General features: G+C 35.4%; 2 protein-coding genes across 4 annotated transcripts; one reads left to right on the top strand and one right to left on the bottom strand.

Annotated features, from left to right (window-relative positions):
* Position 1: 1 nt before the first annotated feature.
* Positions 2 to 20802, bottom strand: LOC18040929 (protein SABRE). The gene is made up of 23 exons (XM_006433730.2): positions 20312 to 20802; positions 19118 to 19229; positions 18571 to 18840; positions 16739 to 17004; positions 16265 to 16487; positions 15928 to 16098; positions 15743 to 15820; positions 13430 to 13681; positions 10689 to 12797; positions 8154 to 10020; positions 7847 to 7947; positions 6839 to 7195; positions 6096 to 6214; positions 5327 to 5573; positions 4237 to 4458; positions 3812 to 3951; positions 2989 to 3061; positions 2532 to 2633; positions 2247 to 2426; positions 1730 to 2053; positions 1470 to 1637; positions 873 to 1251; positions 2 to 683 (listed from the first exon to the last, which is right to left on the bottom strand). The coding sequence occupies exons 1-23, from the start codon at positions 20380 to 20382 to the stop codon at positions 568 to 570; spliced, it is 7947 nt and encodes a 2648-aa protein (XP_006433793.1). The 5' UTR covers positions 20383 to 20802; the 3' UTR covers positions 2 to 567.
* A 3140-nt stretch (positions 20803 to 23942) lies between these two features.
* Positions 23943 to 26262, top strand: LOC18041435 (neuroguidin). 3 transcript variants are annotated; one of them, XM_024185112.1, is made up of 9 exons: positions 23943 to 24108; positions 24211 to 24295; positions 24422 to 24509; positions 24603 to 24782; positions 24872 to 25060; positions 25155 to 25328; positions 25426 to 25580; positions 25674 to 25797; positions 25978 to 26262. In XM_024185112.1, the coding sequence occupies exons 2-9, from the start codon at positions 24246 to 24248 to the stop codon at positions 25987 to 25989; spliced, it is 972 nt and encodes a 323-aa protein (XP_024040880.1). In that variant the 5' UTR covers positions 23943 to 24108; positions 24211 to 24245; the 3' UTR covers positions 25990 to 26262. The 3 variants fall into 3 exon arrangements, with proteins under 3 accessions (XP_024040880.1, XP_024040879.1, XP_024040881.1); XM_024185111.1 differs by having other exon boundaries at positions 24205 to 24295; XM_024185113.1 differs by having other exon boundaries at positions 23943 to 24305.
* The last annotated feature ends 502 nt before the right edge of the window (positions 26263 to 26764 follow it).

The following is a 26764-nucleotide window of genomic DNA, read 5'->3' as shown; positions in this document are numbered from 1 at the left end:
TGTGCTGCTATACGATTGATGCTGGTTTTTCATAGTTTTTGGGACAAACTCATGAATGTCTACGAACAAGGACGACCTCAATTAGAAATCTATTCATTTATCCTCAATTCGAATTATCTTCATTTGCCGAGTATGGGAATGGAAGCATACACTTGATATTCAAACAAAAGCGACAACTAAGAACGAATCAACTTCAATGAAGAGATAAATCTTTGAGAAAGATGCAATTTTGCATTTATTTTATTCGTTCCATATACTTTTCAATGTATGTACAAAAATTATGAGATCTGGTAGCTTGTATATATAAATTTAGCAGCCTCTGCTGTATACTCTACAAAAACTTAACTGAGTTGTTTGGAGTAGAAAGCCAGTGACTCCTCCCTGTTCCAAAAGAGAGCGCCATGGACAGTAAATGATGGGCTTAGCTTATGTGCATCTCCCAGTGCCCTGTCCTGCTTTTACTCGACAATCATTGGCATCCTGAAGTTATGGAGCTTTCATCTGAGATAGCATACTGTTAGAAGGGACCACACTCCTCCAGAGCTGGGCGCCATCACGCAAAATGGATTATAGATACTTCTCCTCGTGAAAGTCCTCGTAAGGTGAGGACTCACTAGAAGAGTCACTTTCAAATGGAGTGGTTTCCCTTGGAGACGTTGGCGATTCTCTCTGGGAGGATGAACCTGACAATGGAAGATCAATCAATCTCAACAGTGGGTTGTGATGTTTAACGGACAAGCTTGTGACAGTGAAACAGGGTAGTACCAATTTGATCTGTCTACCACCAGGTGTAAATGTTGATGGCCTCAACATATCTACATGTGTATACTGAGTACTAAAAACTACAGAAAAAAAAAAAAAATCCAACAGACCTTTCTGTCTTGTCCGGAATTTCTTTGTATGCCGCCTAATAAGCTTCCTAGCTTTTGTTATGGTGAGCTGCCTAGCAAAGGGAGAAAAATCAGCTTCACTTTCACTCCATTCCCCATGAAAATCATTCTCTGCTTCACCTCTCATTGTCCGAAGCACGAATGCTTTAGCCTTTCGGCGTTGAGTATTGAACAGTCCCCTGATGGAAGTTACAAATCCATCCCCTGCTCCATCAGTTGGCCGTTTGAGAAATGTTATTGGATACTGGTCAGGTTTCCCTGGCTGACCTTGCTCGTTGTCACTTAAATTTAGGTCGCTGTCAGGAACAGCTGTTCCACCAGGTTCCTGCTGACTATGTGCTTTGTCTTTGAATTTCTTACCCTACAAAATTGGGGACAATAAAAACGTAAGTTCAAAAAGTAATGATCAATAAGACAGTAATTGTGCTTAAGAGTCAGACCTTTCTAAGTCTAGGTCAATGAGAACAAAACCTTCTCCATAGTTGATAGTTCAAAACAATAAATCATCATCAATATCAACCATCCAAGTTTTTACCAAAACTATTATTACAATTAGAAGGTACGGTTTTCAAATCTTACCTGCATTCCAGTCACAGACTTCAGGACACCCCAAATAATATGTTTTTTAACCCGTGAAAAGAGTCTCCTCCAAGTTCCAGAAAACTCAACCCGATGAAATGTATCCATCAGTAACTTGAGATCATTCACAACAAATCTTGATCCTTCGTAAGTAACTAGTAGCTCAACCTACACCATAACAGTGTACATGTACTTACGAAAGCCAAAACATCGCAATATAATACTAAAGTAGATCAGTGTTTCAAAAGAACCAAACCAACCTGACTTATCTTGATGTTGTGAAATTCCCTCATTTTTCGAGGCCTGGTTCTCTTTTCTTCTTGCAGCTTTCCAACCTTTTTTTCTTCGTGAGATAACCGACCAGGTTTTACAGGCTTGGACTCTTTCAATTTGCTTTTAGACGTTTCATCTTGTTGCTCAAGAGAACCAAGTGATCCACTGGACGAGTGAACCTGTAGGACTAATTCATTAGCAACTGATTCTGCCACAGTCTCTTCCCAAGTTCTGTCAAAAGAAGACGTTCTTCTTAACTCTGGTGCTGAACCATGAGGAGCATTTGTTTTTATGTTTTGCAACTTTGATGCCTGCACAAGGTTTCAAATGAAAATGATAAAAAGTGGCACAGCAGGGACAGAAAGATTTGCCAAGCGATACAAATATATGCACACATTGATATTCTTAAAATTCTACCCACATACTTGCCAAGAGTGACAATTAATGGGCTAAAATAATGATAAGAGCCAAAAAAAAAAAAAAAAAGAAACTTGGGAAACTCACTTGCGGAGAATCAGTGAGAAGCTGATTGGTCAAAGGGGTGGAAGGTACTGCAGATGCACTTTGTTTGGATAAGGCCTCAGGCTCTTTAGTTAATTGGCTGCCTGAGGTAGAAGCTTCATGCATTGAAAAACCTTTCTTACCACGTCTCCCACCAGCAGTTGTCGAAACCTTCCAAACTTCCTGCACATCAATGATGTAGAACATCAATCACCTTGGCAACTAAAATAATGAACCCACCATTCAGCCCTGGCTTCAGAAATTCAAATCATTGAAGACCCCTGATACCTGCCGCCGTTGTGAATCCTGCTCCTCTTCAGGGAAGAAGTACTCCCACATCATTCTATACATTGTCTCTGTCAAATGGATCTTGAGAGGGTAAATTTCTACCTACAGTGTAAAGGAAAGGCTTCATGTTAACGAAATGAAAACTAGTTATTAGAAATCAAAATCAGATTCATATGACGATTTGAAACTGCTTCAGTTTCAAAGAGTTTTGTAGTAGATTGAAATGACATAAAATAATTTATCAATCACCAATAATCAAAATTTTCAGTTGCACATGATATTGAGCAAGTGGCATCTTATTAGTAATAGCCTTTCATAATGCATCTCCACTTTATTCAATATCAGAATTGCACTTATCAATAACAATAATTCCGTATGTATCGATCAATAATCAAGCTTAAAGATCAGATAGCATTTAGTAATGATATATTTGATAGAAAAAAAGCAAACTAATTACCTGGAAAAGTTCAAGAGGAGAGTTTCCATCTTTTGGAGCTCCTTGCTTTGTATCTACACGGAGCATGACTTTTCTGCAGCAAATTTTTTTACTGTGATTCCTTTAGGGAAACACGGATAAACCTTTTTGAGCATTTGAAAGGCAGCTCCTGCCCCTCTATAAACTAGTGGATAATTACAGCCAGAACTATGATAAAATTACAATCTCTATATGTTCATCTTTAAGAAAACAATATTCTTCATTAGTGCCTGATCCCCTAGTATACCATGATATCGCTTTTATCTCATCATTAGTTCATGAATGCTAGAACAACACAAACAAATGTATCAAAATGCACCACGTCATGGCATCAAATCATTATCACCTGTAAGGGTTTACCCACAGTCCTTTGTGGCGCTTCTAACATTAAATAAAAGATTCAGTTCCCATTTTTTAGATATAATTATTAGAGTGAGGGTACATGTAATGATTTACTTTTGACATTAGTACAAAGGATTTATTTTTCTGACAGTCAGTCAACTCTTTAAGTAAGCTGTCCTAATTTCGCAAAAGATTAGGAATGAGATATACAGGTTAAATACGAAGCTCGCTTAAGTTTGCCAACAGCTTCCCAAGCTCAAGCTCGGTTCAGCATGAATTTATTATAGACATAAAGAGAAAAATAACAATGGACACGACATGAAAAAATAATTAAAAAGAAAAACGAAATGGAAAAGTCATTTAAGTTTATATAAAGCATAATGAAAAAAAATCACTAAAAGATGGTGGAAACAAACATCTAAATACCAGCACATATAACAAAAAGGCGGGAAAAAGTGCATACTTTCCCCATTCCGGTGGAGGATTCCATGCTGATAAAAGCATGTCAGACTTGGCATTAGGCAGAAGGTTTCTCACAACAAAATACTTTGTTGTGAACTGAGCAACGCCAACATCTTTATAATCCCGGTCAAAATCATATCTCTGTGAGATGATCAAGACAAGTATAAAACTATATCAGTCATCGTACAAAACAAATATTGCAAACTGAAATAGTACTATAAAACTGGTAGAATCAATGAACAATATACCTCTAGCTTTTCAAATTGACAATTTGAAAAGATTGGGAAAAAAAAAAGCACAAAAAATAATCAACTGGATCTTGACCATCAATGTAATTTTGTCAAATAGAGAAAAATGCTGAAGTACAAAGAACAGCAGCAGAAAACAGTAAATACTCATTTCCCTTCCCTATATTCAGAAACTCACCATGTCATTGATCTCAGCCTCTGCAAAGGATTTTCCATCAACAAGCATGCCCCAAACAACTTTGTTAATTTGCAAAGAAATTCGCATGGCATAGGATGGACTTTTGTTCTTCTCCTTCACCACCAGGCGCTGAACAGCGTCCTGCAATGCCACCCTTAAGAAAGTGGATGCCTTCTTTCTAGATTTTTGTGCATTTATAAGCTCTCTCTTCAGTGCTTGTATCTGATAGGCAAAGCCAGTTGTTTATGAAACTATTAGCAACGAAGGACTTATAACTGATATGTGCACAACAGATAATCTTCATTTTTATATGAACACAATACATATAAAAAACAAGTACATAAATGCTTAAAACACAGTAGCCTACTTATGTAAAGGCCAGTATGAAAACACATACAATATTAGGAACAAGCCAGATAGTGAAGCTAATAGTAAAAATTTGATGTAGATACACTGAAAACGAGAGCTTGTTAAGAAACAGTGCAAACTCCTTGACAATATTGCAGCATTTATTGATCCTAACAATCAGCATTCTAGGAATTCAACTATCAGACCTAATATTTCTAAGCCTCCTTTTGCTGATCTTATTTCAAAACAAATTCCAGCAAACTTATACAAGCATTCATGCTCAATAACACTGCTCAGATCAAATAAAATCATCCTACTGAGAAGAGAAAGGCAGAATAATAAAGAACCCAACTGTGATCTTCTTAACCAGGCAAGGAAAGAGTGGAAAACATAAGAGTCACACCAGAAACTCCAAATGAAGCATGCCTTGTCCAGATATACTCTTGAGTTAGGCGACCAGCTCCTTTCTCCCAATAGCATTAATAAAAGAGCTACAGAAGTAACTAGCAGTTCTTAAGAACTCTTTTTTTTTTTTTTTTTTTGTGCGTGTGTGCGTGTGTGCACACAACCCCTCAAACCTTAATGTAAACTGCAAAGAACATTGTAATCCATACAACAGATCTCCAAAAAGGAAAAACTCTCCAACTAAGCTAATAATTATATTATATCACTAAACAACCATTATCATTGTGAAATATTATAAACATCAAAATAATGAAACAGCTCAAACTCTGCTCCTTACCAATGTCGATCTCCCACCAGTTATTATCCACAAGTCACCTTCTTTTTCAGTATGGAGGTCTCCTGAAGTTTCAGAAGAAATAGACAATTTCCTAATGTCATGAAGAATCAACTTCTTCTCGCGGTCTTTCTGTTCTAGGTCAATTTTAGCAAGTTCCACCTCTTTAACACCATAAGGAACTACCTCATCTGCCTCCTCTTCAACATCTTCATCATCTTCAGCAGGACACAGACTACTTTTTCGAGGCCTGAAAGACAAGAAATTTGCATCAAACATCAAAGTATCTTTTAATGCCCATATAGTGTGCATTAAAGTACTTGTTAGATAAGAAATAACAGAATGTAAATGATACTCATAATGGTAGATTCATTGGGAAAGTGCTGTATAAATAAAATACTGTATTCATCAAACAATAACAACGTCTTGAGCAAATATGTAGCAAATGAGTCAAAAAAGGAAATTTTTCGGCTGGTAATAATGATCTAACAGTGGATAATGTCGACTTTAAAGAAGTCTTATTCAACAAATTCAGACACTAAAACACAATTAAGACACACCCAAAGCTTTATAAATCCTAAATCTAAAATGCGATTGATGTCTAAGAAGTGATGTCAAGCAAAGATTAAAGCCCAGCTGCCATCATAGCATTTGGCAAATGCAAGAACTTGCAATACTAACTACTGAAATACATACACATGCACATAATTTTATTATAATTAGCTACCAATCACAGGAAAGAAGAAGAAAAAAGAAAAATCCATATCCTTACTTGGGGAGTCGTGCAAAAAGAAGATTGGTCAACACATCAAGCATAACCTGGAACTGGCGAGACGTCATTGTTGCTGTTATATTATGAGAGTTGAAAGTGAGCTCTTTCAAGGGCTTTACCTGCAAAAGAAAAAAATCATAACGAAGCAAATTGTTTAATACAGAGTATATATATTTGTATGTATGTATGTATGTACACAACCAGCATTCAAGAAAGAAAACATCAATATTTCAGAAATATATTTACGAATGGGAGAGTAGAGTGTGCAATTGTGTGAAATGTTAATGGGTTTTGAGATGGGGAATTATAGCTAATCTAGCCTTGTATAGGGTGTTTGGGTATACTTTTGGAGAGCACAAATAGTCTTAGTTTTTGCCTTTATGTGCAAAATTGGTAAGGAGTTCTAGGTTAGGTGGCTTTGGTCTTATGGGAAGGTTTTTCCCTTTATTTCAGATGCTGATACTGTTTTAGCCCTTCCAAGATAGAAACTTTTTTATTTGTAAATTCTTAGGCTGTTTTTGGGGCTAAAGTGGACATCTTGTTCACCATTTGTAGATTTTTATATTCAATCAACTTAACTTTTTTTCGCAAATCATCTTAGAAATTTGTTTCCTTAGCAGACAGCTGGACCGCACTCTGTTTTAAATCTTCATCATTAATACATTTTTGAGTTTCTTATCTTAAAAAAAAGGGTAATGGGTAAAGTAATCTAAATGAACTATCTAATGAATTGGTAGAATTACCTTCAAATCTGGAGTCCCACCTTTGTGCCTTGTATATCGAAAATACATATCACAAGGCTTAAACACTCTTTCTAGTAAAGCACCAGTGCGCTTCACTTTTGGAGAGCTTCTACGAATTTTAGGAAGCCACTGCAATCCAGCTCCTGGATCAACATCCGTTGGTGCAACATGAGCCTGAACATGCTCCAGCATCACAGACAGCTCCATGCGTTTCCATGTCATCTCAGGCCCAGATTCAGGAATATGAACATTTGCTGTACCAAGCGCTTGTTCAATAACCTCATATCCAACACGAAGGACTGAATGGAATGATCGGGCCAAAACACGGCCACTGACAGCAGCAAGCAGAAATCTCCCCTGGTGGTCATAAAAGTCATAAAATGTAACATAAATTACATGCATCATTTGGAATGGAACTAATAAATGAAAAAAATTACTGAATGCACAAGGATAGGCATACGTTAAGAGGTTATTCTGGACAAGAAAAATGTTATTAGTTGAATGATTTTTGAACTATTGTTGGGTTGAAATTATGTACCCAATTTATAAATTGCTGAGGTCATTTTGTACCAAAAATTTTCAAGATATATGCCAAGCATGTACAGTGAATATAGAACCTGTTGAATTTTTAATATTTTGGCTAAAATAATTATTCTTCATACAATATGATTTCCAAAATGTTTTTAGATGTTTCCCTGATTAATTCTTATTGTTTTTGTGAATTTCAAATGTACTTTAGGCATTCCTAAATAATGTTTGATTAGTATGAAATGGGGAAAACCAAAAGACGGCGATGAATGCAAAGCACATTAAATTTAAAGAATATTATAGTCAAAAGGAGGGAAATCAAAAAAACTGAAAATATCAATCAACATTTTAGAAAAAGGCCACACCTGCCAACCAAAACAAGGAAAATAAATCACAAGAAATTACAAGCTTCTTCTTTATGATCAGGAAAATCTTAAGGGAAAAAGTTAAATTCACAGCTGAAATATCCATTGAACTTACATTAGCGTCTTCCGAGTGAAGATTGAACTGTGGCTCAATAACATTGACCATGAAATGACAAGTCCCCTCCTCCTCAAGATCATTGCTGGTTTCATCTTTTGCTGGGAATAAAGCAAAAGAAGTGCATCTCAGCTGAGATTGATTTTATAGCACAGATTTTATTTGTGGATTATTTTTAATATCAAGATGTTATATCTAGCTGAAGTGAGGTTTTAATATGTCATCTTAAATTCTGGTAGAGCTCTATAAACAATAACGCACCTCCACACTTCTAAGATAAAATTGCAGAAGGATTTTGAAGACATACCAACCGTAGCAGATGATGAGTTCTCCATTTTGACCGAATGTGATGGAGATGAAATCTGTCCTGAAGTCTCCCCTTGGTGAGAAGAGGAAATGGCTTCATGGCTAACTGGAAGGGACTTAGAAATATCATTTTTAAGTATTTCAGTTCCACCATTTTTCTGTTTCTCCTCAAGTAACTTCTTCCGTGCATACTGCCGAGAAGGAGAAGGCTTCGAAGGTTCCAATGCCTTGGATATCCCGCCAACCCAGGACCAAACTGCATCTCTATTCCCTATAGTCCACAAAAGCTTAAGGCCATAAACAAATACACGCTGACAATTGTCAGCTATTACCACATTGTATCCATCATCATCACTAAGGTCAGATCGTGTGTGCTCATCACTCTCACTTCCATTCTCAAACTCAGACCTCACATACGTCATCTCAAGATTTCTTCTTCCAGCATCTTGCCAGGCCAATAACCTTGTAGGGTCCGCCTTCGGGGCCTGCCTTCTGATCGTAAAATAGTCAGATGACAAGAAAAATCCATCATCACGGTGTTTCTCAGTGCAACCATTCATATTATTATGTTTTTCACTGGGAATTCTATCCATGGATGCAGATTTTTTTGAACCTTTCCTTGTCATTTGAACTACTTCCGTAACACTGGTGCAATCTTCTTTATTTATAAAAACCTTAAGCACATGAAGCTCAATACCCTGGTAAACAAGATCAAGAGGATCACGATGGCAGTCGAAAGTATATCTTTGTTTGCCACGACTGAAACAGATTTCATACTTCAGCTTTGTCATATTGAAGGTCAGTCCTTTGGCTGGATCATCATCATCTAATGGCACATGCTTTATACAAATAGGAGTAATATCTAAGCGAAGCATAAACTCAGTCATCACCCTGTCTAGTGACAAGTTTCCTGATCTGACAAATCTTGGAACTCCAAAACGAGGCCACCTGGAGAAGCTACGCAATTTGTGCGGAGGAATATAATTCAAGTTCCAAAATTTGGTTAACCAAGCCAAATCATGAGGACCAACATTCACCTTTGGCGAAGCTACTGGGACATTCTCGCTTTTATAAGGGGAACCATAGACAGTTTCATCTACAATCGTGCTATCTCCCATAGAGGCAGATGGTGGCTCTTTTGCACGTGCAGGTACAGAGGGTCTAAGGGAAAAATTCCACCTGAGGGAGAGAGAAGTAGATCTGAATGGATCAAAAACTTTTTCACGAGGTTTGCCTTCAATAGGAAGTGCAAATAAATAATGATTCAATGGATTGCCAGAACTGCATTCCCAATCCATTGTAACTTCAAGAATAAAGACTGGGGCTTCAAGCAGTGGAGAGGAGACACCAGTTGGAAGCTTTAGGTTTCGATTCTTAAACAAACTCTCCAAGCTACTCACAAAAATCCTAAATTCCTCAGCATAAACATGAACACAGCCATCTGACTGCTCAATCTTCATTGAAGCTGACACGATTTGAAGTTTGTCAAGCTTTTCATAAGGATCAGTAGTTGCCAGAACGTTCCATCTAGTTTCAGAAAAGTTTAACGTGATATTTCCATGAATGTAATTTCTCATATCATCCCACCATGGTAAGTTCTTTTCCTTCTTCGGTGGCAGAATTAGTGGACCTGGATTCCTAACACTTAAATTAGCCCTACGTAGAGCAACCGTAAAAGCATAGCTCACATCAGCAAAAGCCGGTTCATGTCCCACTCCAAAGGTTACTTCTCCTCTCTGGAAGTATACGGGTAAATCTGAGTATGTTTTCATTGGTGGGGTTGTGCCACTTGCTGAACGAAGCATGCAGACCTTCCTCCATCTTCCAATGAAGACATCTTGGTAAATTTGAGGCTGAAAACAAGTTGCCTGATTCCAGCAAAGAACATACAAATAACCCAGTTTCTCATACATATAAATAAACACATGCAAACGACCCAATTAGTTAAGACAACAAAGAATAGATAGCAACCCAAACAACAAAGTCAGAGATACAAATAAAGGTGATTAGTTTACTAGAAGATTATTCAACCAGCCTTACAAGTTTTTTTTTTAATTATTATTATTATTATTATTTTCTCAAAAAATAGGTAGATGGGTGGGTGGGCAAAGCCCAAATTAAATCTTTAACCCCCCTGCCTCTCCCAAGATTCAAACTCAAGTGGCCAACCAAATAAAACTACTTGAAAACCACTCGTTTAGGTCACTGGGGCAACCAGCTTTACAACGCTTAGCTTACAAAGATCCATGTTATATTATGCCTGCTACAGATTTGAAAACAATCTATCACTCCTAAATATTTCTGACACGACATTTGTAAAAGTGGGATTTGGGTTTCAGGACATGGACTTCTTTGTGGTTAAATAAGGGGTTTATTGGTTGCATCAAACCTCAATCCATTAACAGGTAATTTAATATTCCATTTAAATAGTGCATCAGGACAAGGTAAAAAAGCATCCATCAGAAAGACAAAGGAAATATTAGAAGTCCTAGCATAGTGGGGAAGGCATGGAAAGGAAGGTAGCTGAGAACCTTACCTGTTGTGCCAGCACAAGACGACCTTCACATTTACCAGAAGTTGCAGAAAAAAGAGGTAATGTGTAATTTCTTAGCTTAACAACTAAGGTGCCTGTATTCAACAGAATATTACTCCCATACAGCCGAGAAAATGGTATATTACTTTCATGACAAACGGGATCCAGCTTCTTCAGAAGCTCTATCATCCCAGAATCTCCACCATCAATCCTTGTCAAGCTTACTTCTAACTCTGTGGCAGAAATGGAAAGAAGAGAAGTTCTATTAATGCTAGGCTTAAAACCAGCCTGAAACCCTTCCCTATAGGCACCAGAACCTCCTGCTGGTGCTAGATTTTGGCACGCCTGGTAATAAGAACGGAATGACTTTTGGTAAATTTCTTCTTGCACTTTGTTAATGGCAGAAGGATCATGTACATCAAGCTCAACTCCATTATAGTAAACCCTATTTTCAGTAAGAGAATCATTTGTTTCAGGAGATTTAGGGGATTTGGCTTTAGAAATTAGTTCCTCGAGAAATTTTAACCTGACAGCTAACTCACAGGCTTCATTCTTCATCAGCTGATAGTGTTCATCAAGCCAACCTTGCATTGGTTCTTCCTCAATATCAGCAGTGAGCTTTCGTATACAAAACTTCACACAACCAAACTTCACTGAACCAGGCTTTTTGGGTTTTGAGCTTTCACTCTTCATGGGATATAAGAGTTGACTTTTGGCAGCACTTATAAGCTTCAAACCCCGCAACATATCCTCAACAGCATCATCAATAGCACGCAACTCCAACCTGTATGGCATGCAAATATGAACATCAAGTCCTTGAATTACCCAATCCCAAGTGGTGGCTGCAGGTACATTTCCATCTGATGGACAAGTTGAACCACTAGGAATACGAGAAATTTGCATCCTACTACTTTTGAATATTCTAGCCCTATTGAAACTAAGAATAAGTCCTTCAAGAAGGATGCCTATACGAGCATTCTCCGAGAAAATTGATTGAACCTGAACCATTGCATCAACCCCATCACCGACTTCAGCATATATGCTAAGCATCTCCACATCAACAGCAAATATGGATTCCTTCTTCTTGTTCTTGTCAAGATGACCCGACTCTGTGGTAGCTTCTTTCTTCTGTTCCGCATCTCTTACACTAGAGACATCTTCCTTATATTCATTACCATGTACCGGAAGTTTCTGACTCTGGACCAGTAACTTCAATTGCAGGACTAGTTCTAATACTGCCAGATGCATATCAGGTTCCCACCGGACTGTAATATCAGTAGCACTGAAAAGAGAGCACACGGAGATCTCCTTGAGCCCACCAGAACGCCGCACAAATTTTGCATTTTGCATGTCAAATAATACCACTTTAGTCCCAGGCTTATTTCCCTCCAAATGTTCTTGATAAATAGATCTGGCTCTTTCAAGTTCCACCTGTGTGGACTGTTTTTCTTTGTTTACACACAAACTAAAATGGAAGATATCAAGAGAAATGGAGTATCTCAACTTTGAAGATTCTTCAGAAATACTGGACATGACATTTGCAGTACGTGGTGTGCCATCAGCTGAGACACTAATTACAACTTGACCACCCTGTGACCCATAATTTACACGCTTGGGATCTGCAACAACAGTGTTTTCCAAGCCTGCGTCACCAAAAAAATTTACAAAGCAGCGTTCAAGATTAACTTTCAAGAGACGAGTCCCTTTCCCAGATGATTTAGATGCATATGCTCCTCGGCTCTGTGTTGTTCTCTTACTGGAAGCAGATAGACTCTTGAAGAGAGCTTGAAAGGACAACGCAGTTACAATAAGTGACTCAACACGCTTGATAGTGAAATAAACACCCATACCAGTCACATCAACAGAGAGGACCAGTTTAGACTTAAGACCATTTTCTTCAGGTGATTCCATGTCTTTTTTGCCCCAGTCTAGACTAATCTTAGCTATGTGCATTAAGGAACCCGAATTCGACTCTACACCAAACAGGCTTTCTTTTAATGATTCTTGATATTCATCTGCCATGTGCAAATTCAGCTCACCAAGTTCCATGTGTACTGCAGTTCCCATACTTGAAATGTTATTTGCAAATACATGTGATGATTGTGAGCAACCCTGTAACATGTCACTAAAAATTTAAATGCTACAATCATAACTATAGTTCAGCAGACAAAAGAACAAGGCAGACTATTTCATAAACAGTCTGATTTAAGAGTGAAATTGAGAGATATGCAATCAATATTTCAAAGAATAGGAGCTTTAGAAAATATATACACATAGCATTAGGCAGTTCTTTACTTGTTTTCTTTCCATATGATGGCAGATTCCACTGTCCTAATTAACAGGCAGAAAAATCTGGCTCGTAAATTTGCTTAGTATGCAATATTCTAATAAGAAGGAAGAAATAGTTTTGATAATCATCTCAATTGCAATGTAACGAATTTCGGATAGTTTACAATTAAAATTTAAGAATTTCTACTCTTAAGTTGGACCGTGCTGACTATATGCAACTACATCTCTCTGAACTAAACTACTGGCTGTAAACCAAATAACTCCATCCCTTAAATTCGATTAACAACTTCCAATAAGATGATCATTATATCCTAATCATCACATTCAATATGAAGAACTTTTATTTTATTAACAGGAGCCTGCAACCATGGAACATTAGTGCGGTCCAATACATTAAATAGAGAACTCAACCACTTCCTTGTAACCCAAAATAATGTGAGAGAGAGATTACTTACATGATACAATGGAGAACCACTGATACTATAGAGCAAAATAGTCATCTCAGGGGCTGAGACAGTGCATGTCCACATAACAACTTTGGGTTCAGTTAATTGCCGCCTTTCGGTTTTAGAAGTTTCCTCTTGAAGAACCATTCTTTTCTTTTTTGACAAGTGGAGGCGCAACCATGGCTTTAATCTACTCATTATGATATTGCACTGAGTACCTCCGAGCTTAATATCAATTTCAGCCCTAATAGTTGAGGTTGGCTGAAAGCCAAAGGCATCCCAGAATAAATAAATAAAATGACACAACAAAACATAAACACACAAATAAAAAGCTTGTGACAAGTTCATATGCATTTAGAATATAGACTAGAAAAAATGAGGAAAAAAACAGTAATTTATTAGGGAAACTCAAATGAAGATCTTTTAATAAAGTGTAAATGGAAAAATAAACTGATATTATGTACATTAAATATATTGCTTGTTGAATAAATATTAAGGATTAAGGTTAAACACAACTACTTCCTCTTAATAAGATGGTCAATCATACTCATTGTCTCCACCAAAAAAATAAAAGTAAAAATAAAATAAATAAATAAAACATTCATTTATCACCCAACACCAGTTGGAAGCAAGAGTTGGGAAATTAAGAGCTGCAGAAAAAGGAATTGGTAAAGATGACTTGACCACCCACCTTTGCTGAAGGGTAAATGACACTTAGAACAGCAGTTTTTACAAAAGTCGATTAAATTCATCCTTTTTAATTTTTCTTGTTTTAACAATTTTCACCTCATGTTAGCTTTTGCCATTTAAGTTTAGAAGTCTGCCAGGTTGAAATACCTGGTCACGGTAGTCAACTTCCAAACTTAATGCCATAAACTTACAGCAATGATGAAAGGAGTTAAGAATGAAAGAGGACCTAGCTTACAGTTAGGCAAACTAAAAGGGGCTTAAGCGTCCTCCGCACTTTTTCCAGAAGCTATGTCGCTTAGAATTGTCTCTCTGTGAGCAATTTCCTCATTTGTACAGATTTTGTCCTAAGAATGTGCCTATCAAATCTAGAATGGTCAGGATCTCTCTTCCTTAGAATGGAGTTGGAATTTTAATTTGAGGAGAAATTTGAACGATATAGAGATTCAAGAGTACTCACCCTTGTAGTTTTGATGGATTCTTTTTCCTTGGATGAGAGAACAGGAAATTAGATGGCTCTTGCAAGCTCTCTTGCAAGTCATTCTTTTCTTGGTTAGCCGAAGACAATTCTAATAGGATGGTCTGGAAAGCAAATGCTCCTCCTAAAGTCCAAATTTTTGCTTGGATAGTAGCTCTTGGAATTACTAATACTAGAGAGAAGATTCAGAGGAGAAATCCTAAGATGTCTTTCTCTTTCTTGGTGTGTTATGTGTAGAAAGAATGAAGAAACAAGTGACCATCTTTTTCTTCACTGTGGTGCTGCCTCCTCTTTATGGGCTCGTCTATGTGTTGCAGCTAATATTCTTTAGGCAGCTCCAGCCTCTTGCAAGGCTTTGTTTATGGAGAATATTTTTACTTTTAGAAAAGGAATGAAAGCTAAGACATTATGACAGTGTGTTGTCCTAGCTCTCTTTTGGGTCATTTGGCAAGAAAGAAATAACTGTATTTTTGGAAAAGAGGAAGTTATTAATGGGTTATGAGACAGGATTCAATTCTTTTCTTCTATCTGGGCATCAACTATCAAGGATTTCAAGATTCCTCATTCTTTTTCATTCAGCTCGACCCGGATGCGGTTTTGGGTTAATTTTGTTGGTGTGGATTCTTATTCCCATGTCTCGAATCTCAAGGGTTTCTTTTTTCAAAGTTTTGTATAGATTTTGGTGTTCTACACTGTAGGGGAGATTTTAGTTTGCGGACCTCTGGTTCACTTTTGTAATATTTTTTCCCTTCTCACTTTCTATAAAAGTTTCTGTTTCCTATAAAGAAAAATTACAAAGTTTGCAAAACGCACCGACAAAAGCCTCTGGTTCTCAACACCATGCTTATATAGGCCCAAAAGGGATACTATCAACCTAAAACAAAACCCTGATAGAACTACAGTAAATCAAACATACCGCCAATGTCCACTTGAACAACAGCAGTTCACTTGTTTTGAGTGCAGACTGATTATGAGCCAAAACAAAATATGTACATAGGTAAGAAGTAAGAATTAATAAAGCAACGTAATTTACACAAAAACAACATGCTACCGAACATAAGCATATTAAAAATGTGCAGTTTTTATCTGCCCTACATGCAGGAAAGAGAATAAACTTGACATAGTAATCTGCCACCACTTTACAGCACATGACTCACCTGTATTGGAATGTAGACAGAGGAGAGAACATCAAGTTTCATGATCTCCAAGACAGAACAGCCAGCCTCTCTAACAAGCTGAAACATAAATAAAAAATCATTTTCACGGGAGGTAAATCAGAGGCTTTAATCGTGAAACTTAGAAAAGAAAACAAGATTAACAATGTCAACGGTCACAATCATACATATATCTCACTGAAATCCAATACAAAATCAAGGCGTGTGCACTCCCCAACATCTTCAATGGATCTTGATTTGGTGCTCTTCAGTTGGATGCCCGTAATGTTATTCTCCACGACAAGACCATGCTCTTGGTGTGTAAACCTCACATCCAAATTAGGCAAATTGAAGCAGACCTATTGAAGAAAAATAAAACTGATAGTGAATTACTGTTAAGGTCCATGTTCACAAAGACGCATCAAGTATTTAATAAAAGAACACAACAGGATAGATAATGTAAATAACAATGAGAGACAGAAAGAACACAGTAAGCCATGTAATAACATGTTAAATCCTACGAACCTTTTCTGGAAATATAGAAGCATACTTTGTAATCGCTGCAGCAGCTGCTTGTTCTTTGTTTGGCTTTTCAGTCGCCACTGATTCAATAGCTAACCCCATAACTTTATCAGTGTGAGTAAAAGCATCTGGCAATTTCTTATTTTTCGAAAGCAGCTCCTCATTCAGGCTCACAGAGACCTCTCCACAGGAAATGTCCAAATTTTGGATTACCACACCTGCTTCCCTACATCCAAAAGAAGAGATTACAAACCTTTTAGATTTATTATTAATAAATTTTAGATCCAGAAGTGGAGATACAAAAGAAAGAGAGAACAGAGAGGAAACCACGAAGTACAGCAGTTATCCACAATAAACCCAGAAAAGGTGGTTTAGCTTATTACAAAACCATGCTTAATGACCAACATGACTAGATTTGCATGACGTAGAATATAAAATAAACGAGAACGTCAACTGAATGAGAAAAAAAAAAAGTACCTATTATGACCAAATTCACATGAGAGAGAAAATTCTTCACAGCTAAAAGGAGCAGAATATTTTTCCATCATGGGAAACGATGCTTGGCCGGCAGAAAAGGTTTCACCAGTGTTTAAGTTGGGCGATTGGTCACAACTAATCCGTGGTTCACCTATGTGTACATATATAGGTAATATATGCAGCTTAACAACCAAATTTGGCTTTGATCCACCATCTTTAGATATATCCACTATCAATTCCTTAACTTCTACAGTAGCTTTGGGATTCTGCAATGTTTCAGAAGCAGTTACAGTGACTGGTCCAAAGGCCCGAACCAATAAATACAAAAGCAAAAAAATAATAATAATAATCAACAAGTAAAGTGTCTGAAAATTTTTAAACTCGATTTCAGTGGTAGCTGTAGTAGGATTCTTATACTTGTTGATACTTGATAGAGCATATATGATAGCACATGTGCAAACCAGTTCAGACTCAAACATGCTAGACACAGCCACACTTCACCAACATATATTCAGGTTCAAAGCTCCACGGAAACACATGAAATTATGCAGTTGTACTCAAAAGAATCCACATTAAGTCACTGCTACATTTCCTGCTTGACAACTTATGGAGTGCTAATGCCCAGATGTGTATCTATACTGATATAGAAGAGTTCCAAATTGCCCAAAAAGAAAAAAAAAATGCCTGACAAAGCAGTCTACAGCACTGAAGTGGCATCAAATCAAAATACTGGAAGATATGATGTATCTTGACTGCATTTCAAAAACATTAGAGAAAGGAAGATTAAGATAACTCTCAGTCAAGTTGCAAAGTCTTAGAAATCATGACTTTTCCCTCACCTCTCTTTCTCTCTCTCCAACCTATAACTACCCATCTGGAAGTATCTGCATTTTAACACCCTCTTTAAACCAAATTAACTGGCCATGAGTGACTTCATGGCCAGCATGATCAGGCAAAGATAATCATTCAGGATATAAAGGAGAAGAAAAGTCAATAATGGAAGACTATTAAAATCAATGTACAAATAGTAAAACACACTGGTAAATTGTTGAACTTAAATACTGTAATTGGGTCCTTACACATGAGCTAATTGGCATGAAATTCGAACCATGTTGACCAAGAAGTATTTTCTTCAAGCCCCATTCCATTAATTATATGAGTGTTTGTGTGCGCTTGGTTTCACCAACACAACTCTGTTTTTCTAGTTCTACCATGCACATGAGGGGCTATGTTGGTGTTTAAATGCTACAATTAATTCTTCTCTTATAGATTCAAAAATTTAGAGATTATTGGTTACAAACACATGGTATCAAAGCCTATTTCACCAAAAGTCTTGTGTCTTGATTCCACCGTTCTATTAGTTAAATTACAACATAGAGAATTAAGCACATGTTAAAATCAATGATCTCATACATCAATTACATCCTTGCATCTGAGGACACGTGTCATAACTTGATACATCAAGTCCTTAGAGATTATATAAATAATGATGTATAGCTCTAGTATTACTATCAAGTCCTTCAAGCCTTTGGAATTAATTGTAGTTCAGGTTAACACACAAGTCATATGGTCAAATTCCCTATTCTATTAATCTATTGGGTATTTAGGTATCATCTGGATGCCCATGACAGGTTCATAAATTAAATGTGGTCACGTGCAAACAGAGAGGTGGAGAGGTGGAGTTTAACTTTAAGCAGTATTGTTAGAATTTTTCCTAAGTTCAATCTTTTGAAATTAATAGTTACTGAACATAAGTTGATCACTAATAATAAAAAATAAAAAATAAAAAATAAAAAATAAAAGAGAGGGAATGAAAAGTCTAATGCCCTTACTTTCACAACCATATCCGTCACAGAGACCGACAAAAATCTTGCAATGCTAGCTACAACCATCCACTTTCCTCGGCCAGAAGAGCTTGAAGATCGAGGTTTTCGAACTTTAGGTTTTGATGAGCTTTTACTTGCTGTCCTCATTACGATTTCTAAGTCGCATATTAACACTTGCAGCTTCGGATCCTTAGAAATAAAACCAACCCCAAGTTTGACCAAAGACTGACGTAAGCTGAGTTTAATTTCACCAACAGATACAGATTCAATAGAACCCTGCAAATAATCAGTCTTAGAAACATGAATGTAACAATCCCATGGAGGCACCTATCTAGTGTAAGGTTAGTAAGGCCACACAACTTTTCTTTTCTTTTCGTTTTTTTAGCACACCCTTTAATTTCATGAATATCCATGACAGATAGCAGTGGTATCCATCCTCAGCGTATGGTTGTAACCATACATCACTTTCCAATTAGTGTAAAAGATTGAGGACATATGCATCATTGATTAACCCAAAACAAAACAAACCCAGTCACTTAGATGAAAGAATAACCTTTTTGAACTTAACCACAACGTCCCTTAAACATTTCCAACCACCAACTCGAAACCCAACAGATGCTCCCATAATCCGGCTTAGAATCCAAGCCACCAGCCTGGAGGCAAATCTGAGGGAAAATAAAAGAAGAGGCATAATGAAAATTTAGCAATCAACATGGATACGTTTTGGCTTTCTTCAAAATTGGAAATAAAAATCACGAACACGTGATGATGCAAAAAAGGAGAACAAGAAAGTATGCAATTTGAGATAAATAGATATTTGTGAAATATAGTTAGACTAGCAGAAAGGAACTGCCAGACTCGATATAGCAAATCCTTAGCCCTAAGTTTGTCAGACATTGGGGTTTGCAACATGAATCCTTCTTTGTCATTCACCTCAACTTTCTATGTTAATCCTTGATCACCAAACTCCCTTTAGAAACGTCAACCAACACATTTTTTCAGCCTCTGCTTTCACATAACTCTTACCGGATTTTCATCACATATAGATAAATTATCTTCATGAAACCATAATGAGGAAAAAGGAACAGAAAGCCAGCAGATAATATTAATCTATAAGTTAAATCGAAAACTAATGCTTTGAGAACACAAGAAATGTCTCACGATATAGTAAAGTACTAGAGAGAGGTTTATGAATCCACCCTAGTAGATGTTAAGAAGTACTTATTCCTAAGTTTAAGTGCTTAACTTTCCAGAGCCATCAAAGCGTGCAAAAACAGTCCAACTTCCATTTTTTCTTTAATCAAGAGAAAAAGCAGCCTAATTTCTATCACTTCAAATATCGACTAATGCAAAAGGACAAGAAAATTGCACATACAAAACAAGAAGCAGTCTGAAAAACAAAACAAACAATTTGACAAGAAGAAATTATCCAAGAGAGAGAGAGTTCAGAGTGGAAACAACAACCATTAATGCTTCCATTACAAGTTAACTGGTATTTACTCTTGACATCCACTCATAAACAGTAATTTCTGGAATAAATCACCAACATTTCAATTTTTCAATTTCACAATGTCTCTAACAGACATATTTTCTTCCATGAAAACTTAATTGCTTTTGGTATTATTCAAACAAGACTAATCATCCTCATGTTCAATATTACTAAAAGTAAAATGTCCATTTGATCAGCAAGCAAATTGCATTTTGTTATATATCAACTAAGTGTAAGAAGTAAACATGAAGGACTTACATAAAGAGCAACCACAATGTAATGGAAACGATCAAGAATCCAAAAAGGAACTTCACAGGAGAAGCTGCCATTTTCACTGGAGAGTCTCTTAATCTCCAAAAACTTGTAGTTTTTAATCAAATTGTATCCAAGTTTCCAAAAAATTTCAAATAAAACGAACATAACTTGCTCATTTCAAACGGGAAAAAAATTAAATAATCCTGAATGTAAGTAACAAAATAAAATTTAAAAAGAAAAAACCCTAAAAGTTTTCAATGAATTGAGAGTTTTGAAATACTGGTGCGTGGTGTTTTGTGAGGCAATGAGACTGAGTCATGAAGGCGGAGTGATCGGAGAGCGTATTTGTTAAGAGAGAAGATCGGGATCCCGTTGATCGGCGAAAGAAAGGACTGTTGTAGTTATTTTGATTGAGGATGACCATTGACGGTTTTGATTCTGTGCGGTGAGGGTGCAAGGGAGATTCTGTGGCGAGGTCTGGCTTGGATAATAACATTTGGGTCAGCAGTTTTTAACAAAATCACAAATAAAAACAGTTATATATATATATGTTTTTTATAAGGATCTCTATAGTTGAGTTGCTCAATGTACTATGTAAACTTTGAAAATAATGGAACAAATTTTAGATTAGTATTTATCTATTCCCCACATTTATTACCTAAGTCTATACGATTTTAATATCAATGATCCTTGCATTTATTATTTATAGGTCTGTACAATTATAACGTTGACAATTCCAAGTTGTTATTGGGCATCAATCTTTGGTATTTGTTAAAATTAAATTTACTATCATAATAATCATTGTTGATGGATCTAGAAACTATACATATATCATTGATAATTGAGCTTATTCAATATAAGATAAGATTTAGACTTTCAATCGAGATAACTAATGTGAGTTCAAAGACATTGACATCACTATTAACTTCAAGTTAAATGACATTTTTCTTATGACAACTAAAAATCTAAAACATTTTTCAATTAACAAAAGTTGAATATGTAAATATGAAAAAAAAGTAATCTAAAAATATTAATTTTAAATTTTAAAAAATAGTAAAAGACAGTAATAACCGAGGTGCTCAATAATAACTAAAAGTGTCTATTATTAGAGTTTTTATTTTTTAATAAATAATACTTTATAAAAAATATGAAGTTAGTTTGATGTGTCACCAAACAATTACTACATAAAATTTGATATGTTTTAATATATTACAATATATTTTAATTTATTTAATTTTATACAATAACATACCAAATACACCCAATAATTCCTTGATAAGTTTGATTTTATGACTATATGGTTCAATCATTAATTTCTTAATGAATTTTAATTTAATACAACCCAACATTTTAGGGAAGTCCAAAATCAAAATTTCTCACAAAAACGAGCACCCATCTCGTCTAGAATAGAACCAGGCTTATTTTTATGTTCTTTAAAATGATTATGTCGAGATCAAATTCTAATTTTTTCTATTTTTTTTCTTATTGAGTTTGAGATGATCATTTTCAATATTTTACTATTCTTATAATTAGGGTGATATAATTTTCTATGATACAGGGTGCGTTTGAGATTGAGGTGCTGTAGCTTTTAAGCTACAGCTGCTGTGAAAAAAAAGCTGTAATTATAAAATAAAAGTTAATAATATATAGTAAATATAAAATTTAAATAATAATTTTGATAAAATTATTAAAGATATAATAAATTTTATATTATACAAGTAAAAAATCATAACAATATAGCTTAAAAGCTACAACAGCTAGTGTTTACCAAACACTTTAGTACTGTAGCTTTTAAGCTACAGCTGCCCAACCTCAATCCCAAACGCACCCATAATCAAACATGTTTTAGTGCTTGTTAAAATCAATTAGATTAGAATCGAATTTTCAATTTTCTCAAATTTATTAATCAAGTTCGCTGTCATCCGTAATTGCGGAGGGTGGGAACCCCATACGAATCAAATAAAAATATACTTTAGTTTTGACTTATGATTTCGTTAAGAAGTAGGGAGTTGGATGTTATTATCAAATTCTTGGCAACTGTGCTTGAGATGTCCCTATTGTGTCAGCAAATTGCAGCTGTGTCCTCGGTAGTGGCATGAAGAAGATCGAGAGGGAGTTTGTCAACGGATCTGTTTGGCGGCGGCAGTGGTTCGGTTACACGTTCGGACTTCGGAGTATGAAACTTGTGGATGATAATGGATATTATTGGCCCACGTCACGAGCATTGCCGTTATATGTAATTAAACTGGAATTTTTGCTCACGTTCGTTATAACAATTGAATTAATGAGATTTATGGCTTAAGAAAGAAAAATGATTAAGCAACACAATCATGATAAAATCATTAAAAAAAAGTGTCTTTTAGTGAATTTATTGTTTTATCTTTAATGATTTTATATTTTTCTTTAAAAAAGAATTCTCAAAATTTACTAAAATATTATGAAAATGATCTTTCCCAACAATGTGTCAGATATTATATTAAATTATTTAACTTTTAAAGAAATATTTTTAAGAGTCTAATTGAGTGGTTTGCAAGTAATTTAATTTAAGGTCAGTTTGGTAATGACATAATTTTTAAAATAATTACAGTTAATTATACTGTAAATATAATCAATTGTGAAAATATTTATTTAAGTATTTGGTAAAATTTATTGCTAAAAAATATTATGAGTTTTAAAAATAGTTGTATGTATTTAATAAATTTTATTGTTAAACTGTTGTAAGAATACAAATGATTGCAATGGAAATAAAATTTATTTATACATTTATAAGAATATATGCATATTATCTTTTATTGTGTCTATATATATATATATATATATATATAATTGATAGTTAAAATAAATATTCTTATTTCATTAATTTTATTTTTATTTTTACTTTGTTACCTCAATATAATTTGTTATAATAATGATATTTAAATTTAATGATTTTATTTTCTAATTAAATAAAGATAATTTTAGATTTTTATAATATATGTGAAGTTGTATTAAAATAAGATTTTCAGTAATTTTAAGATATGTTGTAGGATGAGATAAATTTACAAAGAGTGATTTTAAAAGAATTTATCAAATACTAAAATTAACTTTTAATTTTTTAAAATTACTTTTGAAAGTCTCAAAAGTAATCCTAAATGGGCCCTCAGCTAGTAATACAAATCCCTATTTTAAAAAAGGTAGGCAATACAAAATTAATTTAAGCTTTGTTCACATCTCAGCTTAAAAAACAAAAATCTTTTTAAAAATATTATGTGTATTAAGCAGGGACTTTTTTTTTTAAACTTATTCATCAATCATAACTCTTTTACAAATGTCTTATGTATTGTCACATAAATTAAATGCAAAATTTAAATATTAAGATGCACTATAGCGTAAAAGTGTCTTAAGAAATAATGAACCCTAACTATAATTAAATCCTTACATAGGATTTAATTAATTTTCTTGATAATGTCAAAATAATTTTGAATCAATGAAGAAATAAAATAATAATTGTATTATGAAAAAGTATGTTTATAATTTAGTTAATCTATTCTAATGATAGTAAACTGACTAGTTGCATCTCTTTTTATGTTATAAAGGAAAGAGCTATAAATATGAAAGAACGGGTTTCATAAGAGTTCTAAAGGGGTGTTGAAGTTAGGGCTTAAAACGGTCCACGCAATGGCAATTACAGTCCAAATGGGTGGGAGAAGCCCAAATACAGCCCGTTGTTTCTTTCTCGGTCGCTCGATCAAAAAACTCAAAAGCCCTAGCTTCTTCGTGCGGCTCTGTTTCTCATCCAGTCTTCGTTCTTTGTTACTTCGGTGAGTAGCAAGCCGATGCGCTAATTTCCATAAGAATTCCGTACAACTTAAACGTAACTCTATTTTATACGCATCTTAAAATTTACAAAAACTTAGCTGCAGAACGGCGAAGAGCTGGTGGTTATTATTTATAAATCATGGAGGAGGCTACCGGCAACCACTCGATCTCTGACGAAAGAGTGAAGAAGTAAGTTTCTGTTAGTATTTCACTGCTCTGCTTCTTTAATTATTCTATTTTACGGGATTTTATTTTAGCCAGTTAGCCCCACAATGTAAGTTCTTTCATTGGTGTTAACTCGTCTTGTTAATTTAGAGAAGCGCCTCAGTTGGCGGCGTTGTTAAAAGAAATGAAAGAAGGGTTGGATAAACTGAGGAGTAAAGTACAATCTCTAATTACAAAGGTACTTATTAATTCAAGCTCTGGGCTCAATGTGTTTGAATTATTAATTCTTTGTTGAATATTAGTCTCATATGTTTGTATGTAACTGTGATAGGTGAAAGGGAATAATTATCCGACAGTGGATGGAATTAGCTATCTTGAAGCCAAGCACTTGCTGCTTCTTAATTACTGCCAATCAATTGTCTATTATTTACTTCGTAAGGCTAAGGGTTTATCGATTGAGGAACATCCTGTTGTTCGGAGCCTTGTCGAAATTAGATTATTTTTAGAGAAGGTATAAGTTTGTATCTAAAAAAAATAAAAAAATTATATGTCTCATTTGAGAAGTGACTAACAAGATTTTTTTTAAAATTTTTTTAACAGATTCGTCCGATTGACAGAAAGCTTCAGTACCAAATTCAGAAGCTTACAAGTGTAAGGGTTGGTGGGAATGCAATAGAGCCAGTGAATCCAAGTGCAAATGAGTCGGGTGAGCCGCAAAAGACGGAAGATTTATTGAAATATCGACCTAACCCAGACATGCTTGTCAGCAAAACTGATATGACAACTGAGGTGAGTCTTTACACAACAGATGAGCTTCAGAGACTTTTGTTTAATATCAAAACTGGAATGCATTTTCTTTAAAATCCATGTCTGTGCATTGTAGGATGGTGCTGGTGTGTATAAACCCCCAAAATTTGCTCCTGCTTCAATGGATGAAGATAAGACGTCGAGAAAGGAAAGAAATGCTTTGCGAAAGGAGAAAGAGACACTACGACAAGCCAGGCAAAGTACTTTTATGAGGGAATTGGTGAATGATTTGGAGGGAAGACCAGAGGAGGTTAATTTTTAATTGATTCTTTGTTGTGGTGTTGCAAGGCTTGGTGATAGTGTGTGTAGGTTCAGCTGATCTTCTGTTTTTGATTGTGAAAATACAGGTTAGGGAAGTTGTTGGAGCGGAAAGTAGAGAACTTACTAGATATAAGGAAATGATGGAGGAGCGTGCAAGACAAGAAGAGGAACTTTTCACTCGTGCTCCTCTTACGAAGATGGAGAAAAAGAAGATGAAACATCTGAAGAAGTCAAGAAATGGGTATGCAAAATTAAAATGGTTTAATGGTTTTAGAGGTAAAATTATAGGCTCGATATATGATTAATGCATCGACTGTCCATTTGATTGTTCCAGGTTGCTTGGTCTCACTGAGAGTTTCTATGATGAAATTAAAAGTTTACCCATAGAGGAAAAGGATGAGCGACCAACAAATGTCAGTAATGGTAGCAGAGGGATGGGAAAACTCGAGAAGCGAAAGGTGTATCATAGTAACTAATTCTTATATGGTTTTGTTTCGTTTTCAATTTATTTTTTAGTGACTGCTCCATAGTTTTATGAAGAGGCTTTAATGTAGCATATGGAATGTAATTGAATTGTAGGATTATAGCCTACTGTTTTCATTTATACACTAGAATTAACATTTTTGGCCTATTTGCAGAGGAAGCATTGAAGCACAAGAAAATATAATCTTTGGATGTATACAGCAAACAGAGTTAAAAGTGGCACAATTCCTTGGGCTGACATCAGATCGGCTATGTATTTTTAGGTTTGGGTGGCGTTTATAATCCAATTTTTAGACTTAGTAGTTGATTGCATTGTTGTTGTTACTTCAATTGCTTGAATGAGCTTCATAGTTGAGGTGGCGATCCAAAAGTTTTGTGAGGTTGGCAAATGTTGAACTTCATGTTATAATGAAATCAATTGAATTGGATGTTTATTTTGACGTCTTTGTCTTTTGATTTCTCTTGCTTTTACTTCAGTGCAGCTGCCAGGCGTTCCAACATCTCAGATTGTGTCAATTTTCCTTTAACTTTCTGTTGGCAATTTTAATAGGCTCATAACTAAAGGGTTGTTTAGCTTTTTGATTGAAGTCTTGACAGATGACAAACTTGCTCACAACCAATGAGTTTAGACTCGACGAACTTTCTCACAGCCAAGGGGCTGTCAAGTTTTTTTATTTTCATACTGACGAACTGTGGACCACTCTCAACTGATCTTCACAGCAAGCAGGTGGTGTGATTCCCAATTTTACATACCATAAACAATGGTGTACGTGCCAATAAATTGAACAATGTAATACTAATACTAATACTAATTTAATACATTCATTACCATTCACGGGTGCCCGGTATCAGCACTCTCCCGCTTATTGGACGGTGGTAGGTCTCACAATTTTAATTTATGCATAAACATGCACGGAAATTCAGCTAAGATTATTAAGGGAT

The sequence above is a fragment of the Citrus clementina genome, unplaced genomic scaffold, assembly GCF_000493195.1.
Source record: "Citrus clementina cultivar Clemenules unplaced genomic scaffold, Citrus_clementina_v1.0 scaffold_5, whole genome shotgun sequence".
NCBI lineage: Eukaryota > Viridiplantae > Streptophyta > Magnoliopsida > Sapindales > Rutaceae > Citrus > Citrus x clementina.
Note: the sequence above shows the minus strand (reverse complement) of the source record. Positions and strands in the feature narration are given on the sequence as shown.

Bases quoted from the DNA above. Each gene is read 5' to 3' on its own strand.
- LOC18041435 (XM_024185112.1), top strand. From the start codon at position 24,246: ATGGAGGAGGCTACCGGCAACCACTCGATCTCTGACGAAAGAGTGAAG. The intron at 24,296-24,421 runs GTAAGTTTCTGT...TTGTTAATTTAG, and splicing joins TCTGACGAAAGAGTGAAGAA to AGAAGCGCCTCAGTTGGCGG. The intron at 25,581-25,673 runs GTATGCAAAATT...TGATTGTTCCAG, and splicing joins CTGAAGAAGTCAAGAAATGG to GTTGCTTGGTCTCACTGAGA.
- LOC18040929 (XM_006433730.2), bottom strand. From the start codon at position 20,382: ATGGCAGCTTCTCCTGTGAAGTTCCTTTTTGGATTCTTGATCGTTTCC. The intron at 17,005-18,570 runs GTAAGGGCATTA...GAAACATTGCAG, and splicing joins TGACGGATATGGTTGTGAAA to AATCCCAAAGCTACTGTAGA. The intron at 2,054-2,246 runs GTGAGTTTCCCA...AACCTTGTGCAG, and splicing joins TTCTCACTGATTCTCCGCAA to GCATCAAAGTTGCAAAACAT.